This window comes from Ictalurus punctatus, chromosome 7 (assembly GCF_001660625.3).
Source record: "Ictalurus punctatus breed USDA103 chromosome 7, Coco_2.0, whole genome shotgun sequence".
In the NCBI taxonomy this organism is placed as follows: domain Eukaryota; kingdom Metazoa; phylum Chordata; class Actinopteri; order Siluriformes; family Ictaluridae; genus Ictalurus; species Ictalurus punctatus.
The window spans coordinates 12,927,778-12,941,438 of record NC_030422.2 but is presented as its reverse complement, the minus strand read 5'-3'; the positions used below and the strand labels follow the sequence as shown (position 1 = coordinate 12,941,438).

Below are 13,661 nucleotides of genomic sequence, written 5' to 3'. Positions count from 1 at the left end.
AGCATCTAATTGAAAAATCCTTTCTATAAAAAAAAACTCTCTAAAAATAGGTTCATAACATGTGCAGCATTTTTAATTCTATCAAACTAACACTCTCCAGCCTTAATTACCAGGATCAGGCTTATGTGAAGCTGGAATACACACTAATATCTATTCTGGACCTGCTAGGGCTTTCTAAGAACTGGATGAAGAAACTTTGGCGTAAACAAAATATGATCTCAAGACCTCCACAGACCATTTGATCTTATTACAAATGTAACATCTGCAACAGTAATGAGACAAATAATGTAACAATCACTCAAATAGCCTGATCCTGGTGACCTAATAGTAATGTGGTTCTAAAAAGCAAACCCTGGTAGTATTCCAGAGAACACTTAACAAATGTTTTGACCAGAACCAGATAATTGAGGGCCAGGGGAGGCTGGCCTTTCTGTTAGGCTTAGAACCAGAGGAACAAACAGAGGAACCCTTTTGACTGCTAGATTCAACCTTGTATTCTAAGAGTGCATACATTAGGTGAAATTACTTGCTCCAAGGCAGAATATCTTGGACAGAAATCAGATGGCTAAGTCCAAATTCTACACTCTACAAACAAAAGGTTCCTGCAAAAATATTGGAAGGTTATGTTATTGGTGGAACCCTTAAAAATACCTCCAGAAACATGAACGATATCAATAAGAACCACCAAAATTTCTTAAAAAGTGCCTCCAAAAAGTGAACAATGCAAAGGTTCTTAATGTCAGATTGTCCCTGTAATATGTACCTTTCACCTGGGAAAGTGAATGTAGTATCTATAAACCTTTACTACTTCCAGGTACACAATGTCAATCCTGCAGGGTCACGGTAGAGCAGTTACCATGTGGGTTTACTCTGGGTTCTCCAGTTTTCTCCCACCATCCAAAAACATGCTGCTACATTAAATTGCACCTGGGTGTGAATGAGTCCCCGAGTGTTCCCGGAATAGATTTGGGATCTGTCACGAGCCTGACCCTGACCAGGGTCTAGCAGTTGCCAGGGTCTCGGAGAAACGGGAGAGTGCTGGCATTTGACCTGGCACTTTTCAAACTACTGGGGCGGTGAACCAACAATTCAGGCAATAACAGACAGGTCTGACTAGGTTGAAAAACCAATCAAAAATTCTAGTGGGGGGGGGGGGGGGGGGGACCATTTCTTCCAAAGGGGATCTCCTATAAGCGATACAGAGTTCATCGCAATTTGACACTCACTGGCGCTTAATAATCGTTTGTTGAATCAGTATCGCTATCGTTTCAATATTTTAAGTCACATATGCGCATGCTCTATATTCAGAATCGATTACAGGAACTTTTCTCAAATGGCATTCTTCAAAGAAAGTAAGACTTGCTAAAAAAAAATGCTTGCTAAAAAAAAACAGCCTACTGCAGAACGTGAACGCCTTCGAATTTTAAAACATATTTTAAAATGAGTGCTAACTTTGCGAACATGCAAAATGAAGCGTGTGGGGTCGAAACAAACTACTCTGGTGTTCATTAAAAGGTGTGTGCATCATTAATAGCTCAAATTTGATTCAATATCATTAAAAGCATCAAATTTTGCCCCACCACATTTGGAGTAGTGGTGCCACTCATTGCATTTACTGAAGATGAATGAATGTATAGTGGACAGTGAACCTTATTTCATTTTAAACTACACTTGTTTCCAGGTGAAGGATTCATCCTGAAGAGGATGAAAACTGCCAAAAGATACCAAGAAGTAAAAGATACCACTGACAGTACATTACAGTAATTGAGGTGGTCTGGTATTTAGTACACCACCATCCCATATCACCACCAATATCAGTATAATAAATCAGTAGAATATATCAGTGGAATATATCAGTATAATATTTCAGTGGAATATATCAGTAGAATAAATCAGTGGAACATATCAGTGTTATATATCATTAGAATAAATCAGTAGAATATATCAGTGGAATATATCAGTGGAATATTTCAGTGGAATATATCAGTGGAATATTTCAGTGGAATATATCAGTGGAATATATCGGTAGAATAAATCGGTAGAATATATCAGTGGAATATATCAGTAGAATAAATCAGTAGAATATATCAGTGGAATATATCATTAGAATAAATCAGTAGAATATATCAGTGGAATATTTCAGTGGAATATATCAGTGGAATATTTCAGTGGAATATATCAGTGGAATATATCGGTAGAATAAATCGGTAGAATATATCAGTGGAATATATCAGTAGAATATATCAGTGGAATATATACAGGACACACGTGAGCTTTCCTCAAACTGCTCCACTAGAGCTGGAGCTCAGTTTTATCTCCCTGCTTCAGAAACAAAAACAAACCGCAAAGCTCTCAACTTTGTTTTCGACTTCAGAAACAACACGTGAAGCTGTCCGGTCGCCATGGAGACGCTGTTTTCCGCGTATCGTCCATCGCGGGACAGAGCGAGCCTGATACAGCCGCCATCGTCGTCACAACCACCACCACCACCATCATCATCATCATCACTGTCCCCATCACCGACCTCGCTCTTGCTCTTTTATGTTTATAAACTCGCCATGGCTCGCTTGTTTCCTACCTGACGGACTCGGTCCTCGTTGGCAGTTGGGGACGGAGTTTCTGCCTCGGGAGACGCCATCTGAGAGCCTGACAGAGCCGCTCCAGCCACCGCAGCTCCCCGGGTACAGGAACGAGTTTATCCGCGCGGCTAGAACACACCGGAGGCGCTGCAGCGGAGGACACACGCCATCAGATTTATTATTGTCTCTCTCTTACTGCTGTCCTTCAAGTGGGACAGAGGAGTAAACAACAGCAAACAGTGTGTGCGGAGACGCAGTCATTCACCCTGCACTGAGAGGGACAGCGTAGACTCTCTCTCTCTCTCTCTCTCTCCCTGTCTCTCTCTCTCTCCCTGTCTCTCTCTCTCTGTCTCTATCTCTCTCAATCTGTCTCACACTCTATCTATCTCTCTCTATCTCTGTGTCTCTATCACTATCCATCTCTCTCTCTCTCTCTCTCTCTCTCTCTATGAAAGTGCGTAACCCAATCAAAACCAATGTGTAAAAGCAAGTGAATAGTAATAACAGCACATAGCAGCTCATGTAAATAAACAGAGCAACAAAATAAAATTAATACGATTATAATTACGTAAAGGTGTGTTTGTAAGTAGGTGTATGTCTGTGTAAAGAACCAAACGGTTTCCATTTGGCTATTGTGTTTAATGATAGGGTTCGATATTCATCCATCCATCCCTTTTCTGTACCGCTTATCCTACAGGGGGTCTCAGAGAGCCTGGTGCCTATCTTAGAGAACTCTGGGCACCAGGCAGGGGACACCATGGACGGGCATGCCAACCCATCGCAGGGCACAATCGCACACACACTCACACACCACAGACAATTTGGAAATGCCAGTCAGCATGTCTATGATGCATGTCTTTGGATTGGGGGAGGAAACCAGAATACTCAGAGGAAACCCTCGAAGCATGGCGAGAACATGCAAACTCTGTGCATACAGGCCAGAGGTGGAAATCGAACCCTCAATCCCAGAAGCCGGAGGCAAACATGCCTAATTAATTTAGTTAAATTAGTATTTCATATTTATTAGACACTAATAATGTGTTGTAGAAGTATCAGTGTTAGTAGTAATAGTAATAGACTACAGTCTTAGTACAGAGATAAATTACACATTAGTATTTTTTTTTTGACTCACTCAGCTGTTGCTCACTATAATAAGTAGCTGACTGAAAAGTAAAGGCATTTAAAACCCACACTTTTTCCGTGTCCACTGGATAATTTTGTAACTAGTCAATACAAATAAAATCAAAAAAGCAAAATGGGTGGAGAGGGGTTTGGCACACGTGTTTTTGTACCCTTACACATTTTTGCTATGTTTGTGGTACCACTGCATAACAGGCCACTGTATGTATTATGTACTGTAAAAATGTCAAGTATCATAAGATGGGGGTTCCCAAACCTTTCCAGGGCAAGGCCCCGCAAATGGCATTAACATTTGACTGAGGCCCCCCTTTTGCAAGATGTCTTTAAAACACACTAAAAATACAGTCTTCTGAATATATCCCCCTTTTTTATTATTAATAATTACATATTACATCTTTACATTACATTACATTAGGAATTGATTGTGTGTGTGTGTGTGTGTGTGTGTGTGGTTGTCTGAAAAAAAATCATGTATTTATTTATTTTTCACACCAAATTGTTGAGCCCCCCCCCCCCCCCCCCCGGGCACCCCCTGGCAGCCCCCAAGGGGGTGGCCCCCACTTTAAAAACGACTGTCATGAGAGATTTATGCCCTCAGTTCATTTTGAATGACTCTTTAATATGACTCGGGGACAACAAGTGATTTGTTCATTTTATGTTGACCCCGCATGCGCTGCAACATCCCCGTAGGTTCTGTTCAGGAAACAGAAATGATTACCTCACGCCTCAAGTCTTCGGGTTCAAGTCATTCGTTCATTACATCACAGCCACACTGCATTCAGCCGATGGGGGGGTCACGGGATGAACGAACAGAGGATACAGTTTAGTAGAAAACAGTGTAGTCGAATACAGTTTAGTAGGATACAGTGTAGCAGGATACAATGTAGTAAGATATAGTGTAGCAGGATACAGTGTAGTAAGATACAGTGTAGTAGAATACAGTGTAGTAGGATACAGTGTAGTAAGATACACTGTAGTAAGATTCAGTGTAGTAGGATACATGGTTTCTGTTGACATAATTCCACAAGACTCATTCAAGCCTGGAGTTGTTTTTCATGTATGTTCGATTTTCCTGCTGTGTCAGTATTTTAAAATGCGGGGGATTCTGAGAGACTCATTCAGACCAATAGAAACCATAAGACATTTGAACCCTGCTTTCAGGGACAGTAAGTCAATGTTAAACACCGGGATCAATGATATAAAGTAACTGTAGGCTGTGAGATGGCTACAATTTGATATGCTATAACAGGAAGAGCATAATCTCTGTTACAGAATATCAGTTATTGCCAGGAAAAATCTTGCCTAGTATAAGAATATGCATTAAGGCCCCTACAGATTTTTGGTGATACCCAATAAACACTTTTTTTGTGCAGGTGTGTTTTAGTTGTCTTTCTCAACTCAAAATTCTGAAAATCTCAATCCTGAAAGTAGCGTGTAGTTTATCGATAAACTATGGATGAATTTATGCAATAACAAAAGTCTGTGAGAAAATGATGTTCCTTTCTTCTAGCTTTTATATTTCTACAGTCCACCATCATTCCCAATGACAGGATTTAGCACTGCGGTGAATCTTTGCTGATGCTGTTTTTCTGTGTAGTGTTAGCCTAGCCATGCATGTAAACAAAACAAAGCCAAAATCCACTCTGAATATCATTATGTTTATATACATCACTGCATAATTCATTATAATCTACTTCCTGCAAGTTGGTTTCCATGTAATGGCATCACCCTGGCAGAAAAGCCTGGCTAAATTCATTATTACTGTCAAGACATGATGATGTTCTGCCATAATTACCATCTCCTCTTCCTGTAAAGTATCCATCTGCCCCTGCTGTCATTTTCTATTCAGTCACTCTCAGTTTAATAAAGTGCAGATGTCACAGTGTACAGTGCCCTCCACAAATATTGGCACCCTTGGTAAATATGAGCAAAGAAGGCTGTGAAAAATTGTCTTTATTGTTTAACCTTTTGATCTTTTGTTCAAAATATTCACAAAGATTCTCTGCTCTCATGGATATCAAACAATTGCAAACACAACAGGTGAACATGCTAACCACTAAGCCACCGTGAGCCCCCTCACAATGACAGTTTTTTTTAAATTTGATTGTAATATTTATTATGTCTATATGTGTGTGCATGTGTGTGTGTGTGTGTGTATGTGTGTGTGTATGTGTGTGTGTATGTGTGTGTGTATACTGTGGTGCACCAGACCAGCTATTTATACAGACTACTGCAGCGACTCTGGCCTACTGCCCCGTCATTGAGCATTAAGCTGAATTATCCTGCAAACTCTCCCTGTGGGTGTGTGTTGTACATACACTTTTCAAAACCAGGATACACAAGCACAGAAAAAGGGAAGTGATTCATTACACTCTGTTGACCAAAAAGATTGTTTCAGTGACTGTGATTAAAATATAAACCATATCAATATGTTTGTGAACCTTTTAGAATGTTCTATATTTCTGACCTAAAACATCATCAAATTTTCACACAAGTCCTAAAAGTAGATAAACAGAACCCAATTAAACAAATGAGACAAAAATATTATACTTGGTCTATTATTTATTGAGGAAAATGATCTGGTATTACATATCTATGAGTGGCCAAAGTATGTGAACCTTCGCTTTCCGTATCTGATGTGACCCCAACTAAACATTTCCAGTAACTGTTGATCTGTCCTGCACATCGACTTGGAGGAATTTTAGCCCATTCCTCAGTACAGAACAGCTTCAACTCTGGGATGTTGGTGGGTTTCCTCACATGAACTGCTTGCTTCCGGTCCTTCTACAACATTTCTATTAGATTAAGGTCAGGACTTTGACTTGGCCATTCCAAAACATTAACTTTATTCTTCTTTAACCATTCTTTGATAGAACGACTTGTGTGTTTAGGGTCATTGCCTTGCTGCATGACCCACTTTCTCGTGAGATTCAGTACATAGACTGATGTCCTGATATTTTACTTTAGATTTCACTGGTATAATTCAGAATTCAATGTTCCATTAGTAATGGCAAGTTGTCCCGGCCCACATGCAGCAAAACAGGCCCAAACTATGATACTACCACCACCATGTTTCACAGAAAGGATAAGGTTGTTATGCTGGAAGGCAGTGGTTTCCTTTCTCCAAACATAACCCATCTCATTTAAACCAAAAATTCTATTTTAGTCTCATTCATCCATAACACATTTTTCCAATAGCCTTCTGGTTTGTCAGTGTGATCTTTAGCAAACTGCAGAAGGGCAGCAATGTTCTTTTTGGAAAGCAGTGGCTTTCTCCCTATACCCTGCCGTGCACACCATTGTTGTTCAGTGTTCTCCTGGTGATGGACTCATGAACATTAGCCAATGTCAGAGAGGCCTTTAGTTGCTTAGAAGTTATGCTGAGTTTCTTTGTGACCTTGCGAACTATTACACAAAGTTGTAAGCACACAATTGTACAGGATGTCTTTGTATGCTGTAATATTAAGATTTCCATTCACTTGAACTAAGAAGCCCAAACATGTTTCAGCATGACAATGCCCCTGTGCACAAAGGCATCGTGTATAAAGTTAGCGTGGAAGAACTTGAGTGTCCTGCACAAATCCTTGACCTCAACCCCACTGAACACCTTTGGGATGAACTGGAATGCTGACTGCACCCCAGAGACCTTCTCACCTGACACCAGTGCCTGACCTCACTAACGCTCTTGTGGCAGAATGAGCACTAATCCCCACGGCCACCTTGAAAAGATTAGTGGAAAGCCTTTTCAAAAGTGTGGAAGTTATTAAAACTGCAAAGGAGGGGGCAAAAACTAGAATGGGAATTTTACATCCTTTTTATACTCCTTCAACACTGCAGCACATCACACATTCCTGATATAATGTACATGTACAGTAGTTTCCACACAAAATGTAAAAAATAGTCTCAAGGATGAATAGTGTGTCCTTCGTTTTATTGTTAAGTGAACTAGCACCAGAATATAACGCATTAACGCTCCCACATTTACCCAGACATCATTTTTTGAACACCTAAAATAAAAGTGTCCATAAAAGCAAATCTATTTCTGGCCTATCGGCCTACTAACAAGAAATATTTCTCAGCCATATTTTGTATACAATCTACTTTTTTGTCTGTTTGTCTTTCCCTATTCTTTTCTCTTCTATTGTCTTTCTGTATATTGTTACGTTACCAGGTGGGAGGCAAGCGCGGGCCAAGCAGTGACAGAAAGGTGAGGGAAGCGTGAAGCGCAAAGCACACAGTCCAAAGCAACCGAAAGAATCTGGAGTTCTGGGTGTACTCTGCCCACGGGAGGAAGTGACTCCAGTCCTCCGGGGTGGTGGCGCAGAAAGGTTCAGAAGAACCAGAGGATCTCCCGATTGGCCCTCTCTACCTGTCCGTTGGCTTGCGGGTGGTAGCTGGAGGTGAGGTTAACGGAGACCTCCAGCTTCGCCATGAAGCTGGCCCAGATTCAACACGTGAACTGGGGGCCCCTGTCGCTCACGATTTCTTCTGGGATGCTGAAGTAGCTGAACACATGCTGGAACAACAGGTTGGCCGTGGCGAAGGCAGAGGGAAGGGCCAGCAGTGGAATCAGGTGCAGGGACTTAGAAAATTGGTCCACGACCACTTGTATAGCCGTGTTGCCTTGTGATTCCAGAAGGTCCGTTAGGAAGTCCAGGGCCAGATGGGTCTACGGACGTGCGGGTATGGGAAGTGGTACCAATTTCCCGACGGGTAAGGCACGGGGGTCTTTGAGCGGGCACAGGTGGAGCAGGAGAACACGATACGCTGTACCTTCTTGGGCATGTGGGGCCACCAATATTTTTCAGCTAACAGTTTGTAAGTGCGTTGGGCCCCCGGTTGTCCCGTCACTCGCGTCGTGTGAGCCCAGGTGACAAGCTCCACGCGGTAACGTTCTGGCACAAATTGCTTCCCTGGGGAACAGGCTGCTGGGATTCGTGACCTGGGGAGGCGAGCTAGGGCTTGGTCCAGGGCCCTCTCAATGGTGCCCATAACGGAGGATGGGGGTACGATGTACTTCTCCTGATCTGCCAGGCCCTCAGGAGAGTGGATGCGGGACAGAGCATCAGCCTTCGTGTTCAAACTGTCCCTGGCCTGTATGACAAGGTGAATTGGAACCAGGAGAAGAACAAAGACCAGCATGCCTGGTGGGGTGTGAGCCTCTTAGCCATCCTCAGGTACTCGAGGTTCTTGTGATCAGTGTAGATCATGACTGGGTGGTCGCCGCCCTCCAACCAGTGTCTCCACTCCTCGAGGGCCAATTTGACGGCCAGGAGCTCCCGGTTCCCCACATCATAATTACGCTCCGCCGGAGACAGTTTTCGCGAGAAGGCGGCCACGGGGTGCAGCTTGGGTCTATCCCCGAACCTCTGAGACAGGATGGCCCCCACTCCCGTCTCAGACGCGTCGACCTCCACGACAAATGGTCTGGAGGAGTCCGGGTGTCGGAGGATGGGGCAGTGGTAAATGCCCGCTTAAGCCTCTCCAGGGCCCCCTGGGCATGAGAGGTCCAGGCGAGACGCGGAGGTTTCGGAGGGACGTCAGGGGTTGTGCGATCTTGCTAAAATCTTGGATGAACCGCTGATAAAAGTCCGCAAAGCCCAGGAAGCGTTGCAGCTCCTTGACGGTTCGGGGCGTGGGCCACTCCACCACCGCCTTCACCTTGCTTTGGTCCATGGCGACCCCCTCCGGACTGATGACATACCCCAAAAACATGATAGTGCTTTGGTGAAATTCGCACTTCTTGGCCTTCACATACAGCTGGTGTTCCATCAAGTGGAACAGCACCTATCGGACCTGCTTGATGTGTTCCTTCAGGGACGTTGAGTAGATCAGTATGTCGTCAATGTACGCGATGATGCAGTGCCCCAATAGATCCCTCAGGACGTCATTGATCAGATTTTGGAACACTGAGGGAGCGTTAGCGAGTCCATACGGCATGACCAAATATTCATAGTGCTCGGAAGTGGTGCTAAAGGCCGTTTTCCACTCATCGCTCTCCCTGATGCGGATCAGATTATACGCGCTGCGTAAGTCCAGCTTTGTGAAGAAGGACATGGACCTCAGCTGCTCAAGGGCTGCGGGCACTAGTGGCAGGGGGTAACGGTACTTAACGGTCACCTGGTTGAGACCCCTATAGTCGATGCATGGTCGCAGACCCCCTCCCCTCTTCTCCACGAAGAAGAACCCAGCGGACACCGGTGACGTGTCTGGCCGAATGTACCCCTGTTGGAGTGCCTCTTGAATGTATGCGTTCATGGTCCGCTGTTCTGCTTGGGAGAGTGGGTACACTCGACACCGTGGCGGGCTGGCTCTGGGGAGGAGGTCTATGGCGCAATCATAGGCCCTATGTGGAGGTAGGCCACTTGCTCGTTCCTTACTGAGTACCTCACGGAGATCATGATACTCTGATGGCACGGTGACAGGGACAGGGGGCTCTCCACTGTGGTGGCGGCTACTGGAGCCGTGGGGCCCGTCAGACAGTGACGTAGGCAGTAAGGGGACCACCTGGTTACCTGTTTACCTGAGTAGATACAGTGACATACAGAACGATGGTTTCATAATGGAGGGCACTAGCTTGCATGGTGATTGGGGCTGTACAATGTGAGATGACCCCGCCTCCAATTGGGGACCCGTTGATGGAGTGCACCTCTCGTGGCTAGAGGAGGGCTTGAATGGGGAGGCCGAGGGTTCGCGCTGTCTGCTCATCTATGAAGTTCTCTGCTGCCCCAGAGTCGATGAGCACTAAAAGCACAAAGGATTTCTCTGAACATCCGAGCAGCACGGGTGACACAAAAGAACCTGCTTTGAGTAATTGGAACGCACTCACCTGGGGATAATGGGGAAACAAAGTTCACTGAAGTATGAAACCCCTGCATTGTTCGGGCTCGCCGGCATAGCGCTCTGGTGTCGGCAGGGGCGGGTAGTGCACCACCGACGGGGCTGGTGCGAGTGCTGCGTGAGCAGCTCGAGCAGTCGCGCGGGGAGACAGCAGCAGCAGGGGGGGCGGGGTCACGGTTTGCCCCTCGGTGACGCCAGTTGTTCGGTGAGGCGTGCTATCTGCTCGCTCATCACATGACTTTGTTCTTGACCAGCGCGTGCCCAATCTGAGCAGTGACAGAAAGGCGAGGGAAGCGCGAAGCGCAAAGCACACAGTCTGAAGCAATCGAAAGAATCCAAGACGAGATCCGGGAATCGTAAGTCATAAACGAGGCTAGAGTCCTTAAACCAAGAAAGTCCGAAGCTTGGTAACTTACTCGCGTTTGGGGAAAACTGAGCGTTATTTCGCGCCGCGCAGTACTTACCTTCGCGTTAACAAGGTCTTAAATAACCTTGGGTGGCGCACAGGTGTTGGCACTCAGTACTCCGGCGAACTTGAACGCGGGCGTAGCTGGGATATGTAGTCCACGCCGGCTCGGTGGAGCCGCGAGTTCGCCATGGTGTAACAATCTGCTTACATGATAAAACACCACCAGCACGCTCCACTAAGTCTGATTCTAAACTAAAACTAGAATAGAAACTATTACATAATAATAATAATAACAATAATACTAATAATAATAAACACATTTGTATAATTGTATAATCAATCTTTTACTTAAAAACTCTGTTAAAACCAAATGTATGCTGAAAACAAAACAAAAAGAACTTGTGTAAATAACTGCTAAAATTACTCGATTTTTTTCTGAGGAGAAATCAAACTTATGAAAAGTGATAGGTGATAGCGGAGTGTTCTGTCCGCCACAGACTACAATTTGATTATTGTACTATGTACTTCTACTAAAGTTACTGAAATGTATAAAAATTAATTCAAAACGGAAGCTAAAATTCCTCCATCGAGATTGAAAAACTCAATATAGTAATAAAACTACATGAAACTACATCACTGGCATCTAATAAGACAGACAAACAAATAAACAAACAAACATGAATGATTGAATGAGCACAGAGAGTGTTATCTGGTCGTTGAGAGTCACACAGTGTTGGGTACAAGACACCATCTGCTCACATAGCTTTTCTTTCTTTGTATCTGGTGACCATTTAGAGTTTATCTCCATGTCACATGTGCGTAATTGTTCCATGAGCTGTTTGAGTGGAAGAATGTGAGGGATGAAGGTGACATGAGCAGACTGAGCTGTCAGTCAAAAGCCAAGTCACCTTCAGTTCAGCTGGTGCTCACCGATAGACGAGGGTGAATTTAAGGTCATGGCAAGTCTTAAATAGCTGAGCTATGAACATTTACAGAGAAATTCAGCTAGGCCTAGGTCATTTCCTGTGCTAATATGTTGTAGATGAGTAGACGCAAAGATGCATTCTTCTCATCCAAACATTTATTGGAAATGCCTAATGAACCCAATTTCTCTAAGTGACAAAGTCATGTATTATCCAATAAATATTCTTTCAGTATGTAATGTTTCTGAAGATAAACTGCAAAACTTAAGCTAATCACAATTTCTAAACAAGGGTCAAACATAACCTTTGCCTGGAACATTAAAAAAAAAAAAAATTCTTCTCTTAAATTCAGTAAGCAGTGCACATTTATGATGTGCAAACAGACTTTAATGTTTCCAAACCTAGTGCTATAAATGAAATGTATTTTTTGACATTAAACAATCATCAATACATTTTGTAATTCTATGAAAAACAATAGACTGTCTCATTAACCAGCTACAACTACATTAGGTTATTGTGTCCAGTACTCTGCATTTCTATACCCTGGAAATACTAAACTAACTAAATTACATCACCACATAATTCATTATTGTAGTACTATAGGATTGTCCCTTGTGAATTTCTATGATGAACTGTACGAGACATTAGGAAGAAAGTTGTTTTCGGGTAAAGTATTAAATAATTCTATATAAATGCCAGTTAGTTTTGACCTCACATCACATCTGAAGAGTGGAATAGTTACAGTACTAGTTGAGGATGACTACAAACCTACAGCCATAACAGTTTATGCATTTCAGTGACTACACAGATTTGTCTTGCAGAGCAGTAAATTCTTCAACTTCTACAAGTCTACAGTTTGGAATTATTGATATATCGCCATCTGTTGGCAGCGTGCGCATTTTGCAGCTCCCATTTTCCAGTTGTTGATCGAAACTAGTCTCAAAATGAGGTGACATTCGCTTTGAGGGACGCAACATTTATTTAGTGCAAAACACAAAAATAAAACTAGTGAGTGTTTCCTAAAAAATGATCTACTTCACCCAAAAAGCTCAGCTTAGAAACTACTAATAAACTTAATATCAAATAGAAAAAAAAAAACCCAAAACAAAACAAATAAACAAACATTTAAATAAATTACAATAAAAACAACTAAAGGATCGTTGTTACACAATACACATTGTGATAAAACATGACACCATGGGGCTTAAGATGCATATTTATATTTGTACAGTTCATACAATTGACAATTTATATTACAGTGCACCTATTATGGTTTCTCAAATATTACCTTTCATGTATTGTGTTATAGAGCTGTTTGTGAATGTAACATCTGCAAAGTTTCAAAAATCAAGGCGCACGAACAAACTGAGTTATTGATTCCCAAAAGAAGGAACCGATTCTGAACAGCTGGAATGAATCGTTAGTGATTCCAGACTCACTCCCTGTACTAACCTACGTAGGCTTGTAACAAAAGCCCTACCTCTGGTCTTCATCGGCTGTACGCTGGGAATTCTGACCAATCAGAGCAGAGTATGCTCTCTGAAAGGAGGAGTTTAGAATGAATCCTTAAGAACGAATCATTTAATGAGTCGTTTGTGACACTGGGGGAAAACAGGAAATGCTGCAATTTAAATTATTTTTTGACCTTGTATGCATGTAAATCTATTATATGATTTAGGCACGTTTCAAAACCATAATAGATGCACTTTAACATCTTGCTTCGTTGAATTATTGCACAATAACGAGTTTTATTTTTACAAGAATTGCTTT

At 42.9% G+C, this 13,661-nt stretch overlaps 2 protein-coding genes across 5 annotated transcripts in view; one reads left to right on the top strand and one right to left on the bottom strand.

Annotated features, from left to right (window-relative positions):
• Window positions 1–2,894, bottom strand: part of ank2b (ankyrin 2b, neuronal) — a 175,457-nt gene extending 172,563 nt beyond the window's left edge. The window contains exon 1 of the mRNA XM_053681249.1: window positions 2,579–2,894. Coding sequence (XP_053537224.1) covers window positions 2,579–2,638 — 60 coding nt within the window. The 5' untranslated portion in view covers window positions 2,639–2,894. The remainder of the gene's footprint in view (window positions 1–2,578) is intronic.
• A 4,940-nt stretch (window positions 2,895–7,834) lies between these two features.
• The window catches only part of zgc:56231 (KISc_KIF23_like and GBP_C domain-containing protein), a 185,905-nt gene continuing 180,078 nt past the window's right edge, over window positions 7,835–13,661 (top strand). For all 4 annotated transcript variants that reach the window (XM_017472236.3, XM_053681237.1, XM_053681238.1 and 1 more), the window contains exon 1: window positions 7,835–7,844. The gene's annotated coding sequence lies outside the window, so the exon portion shown is untranslated. The remainder of the gene's footprint in view (window positions 7,845–13,661) is intronic.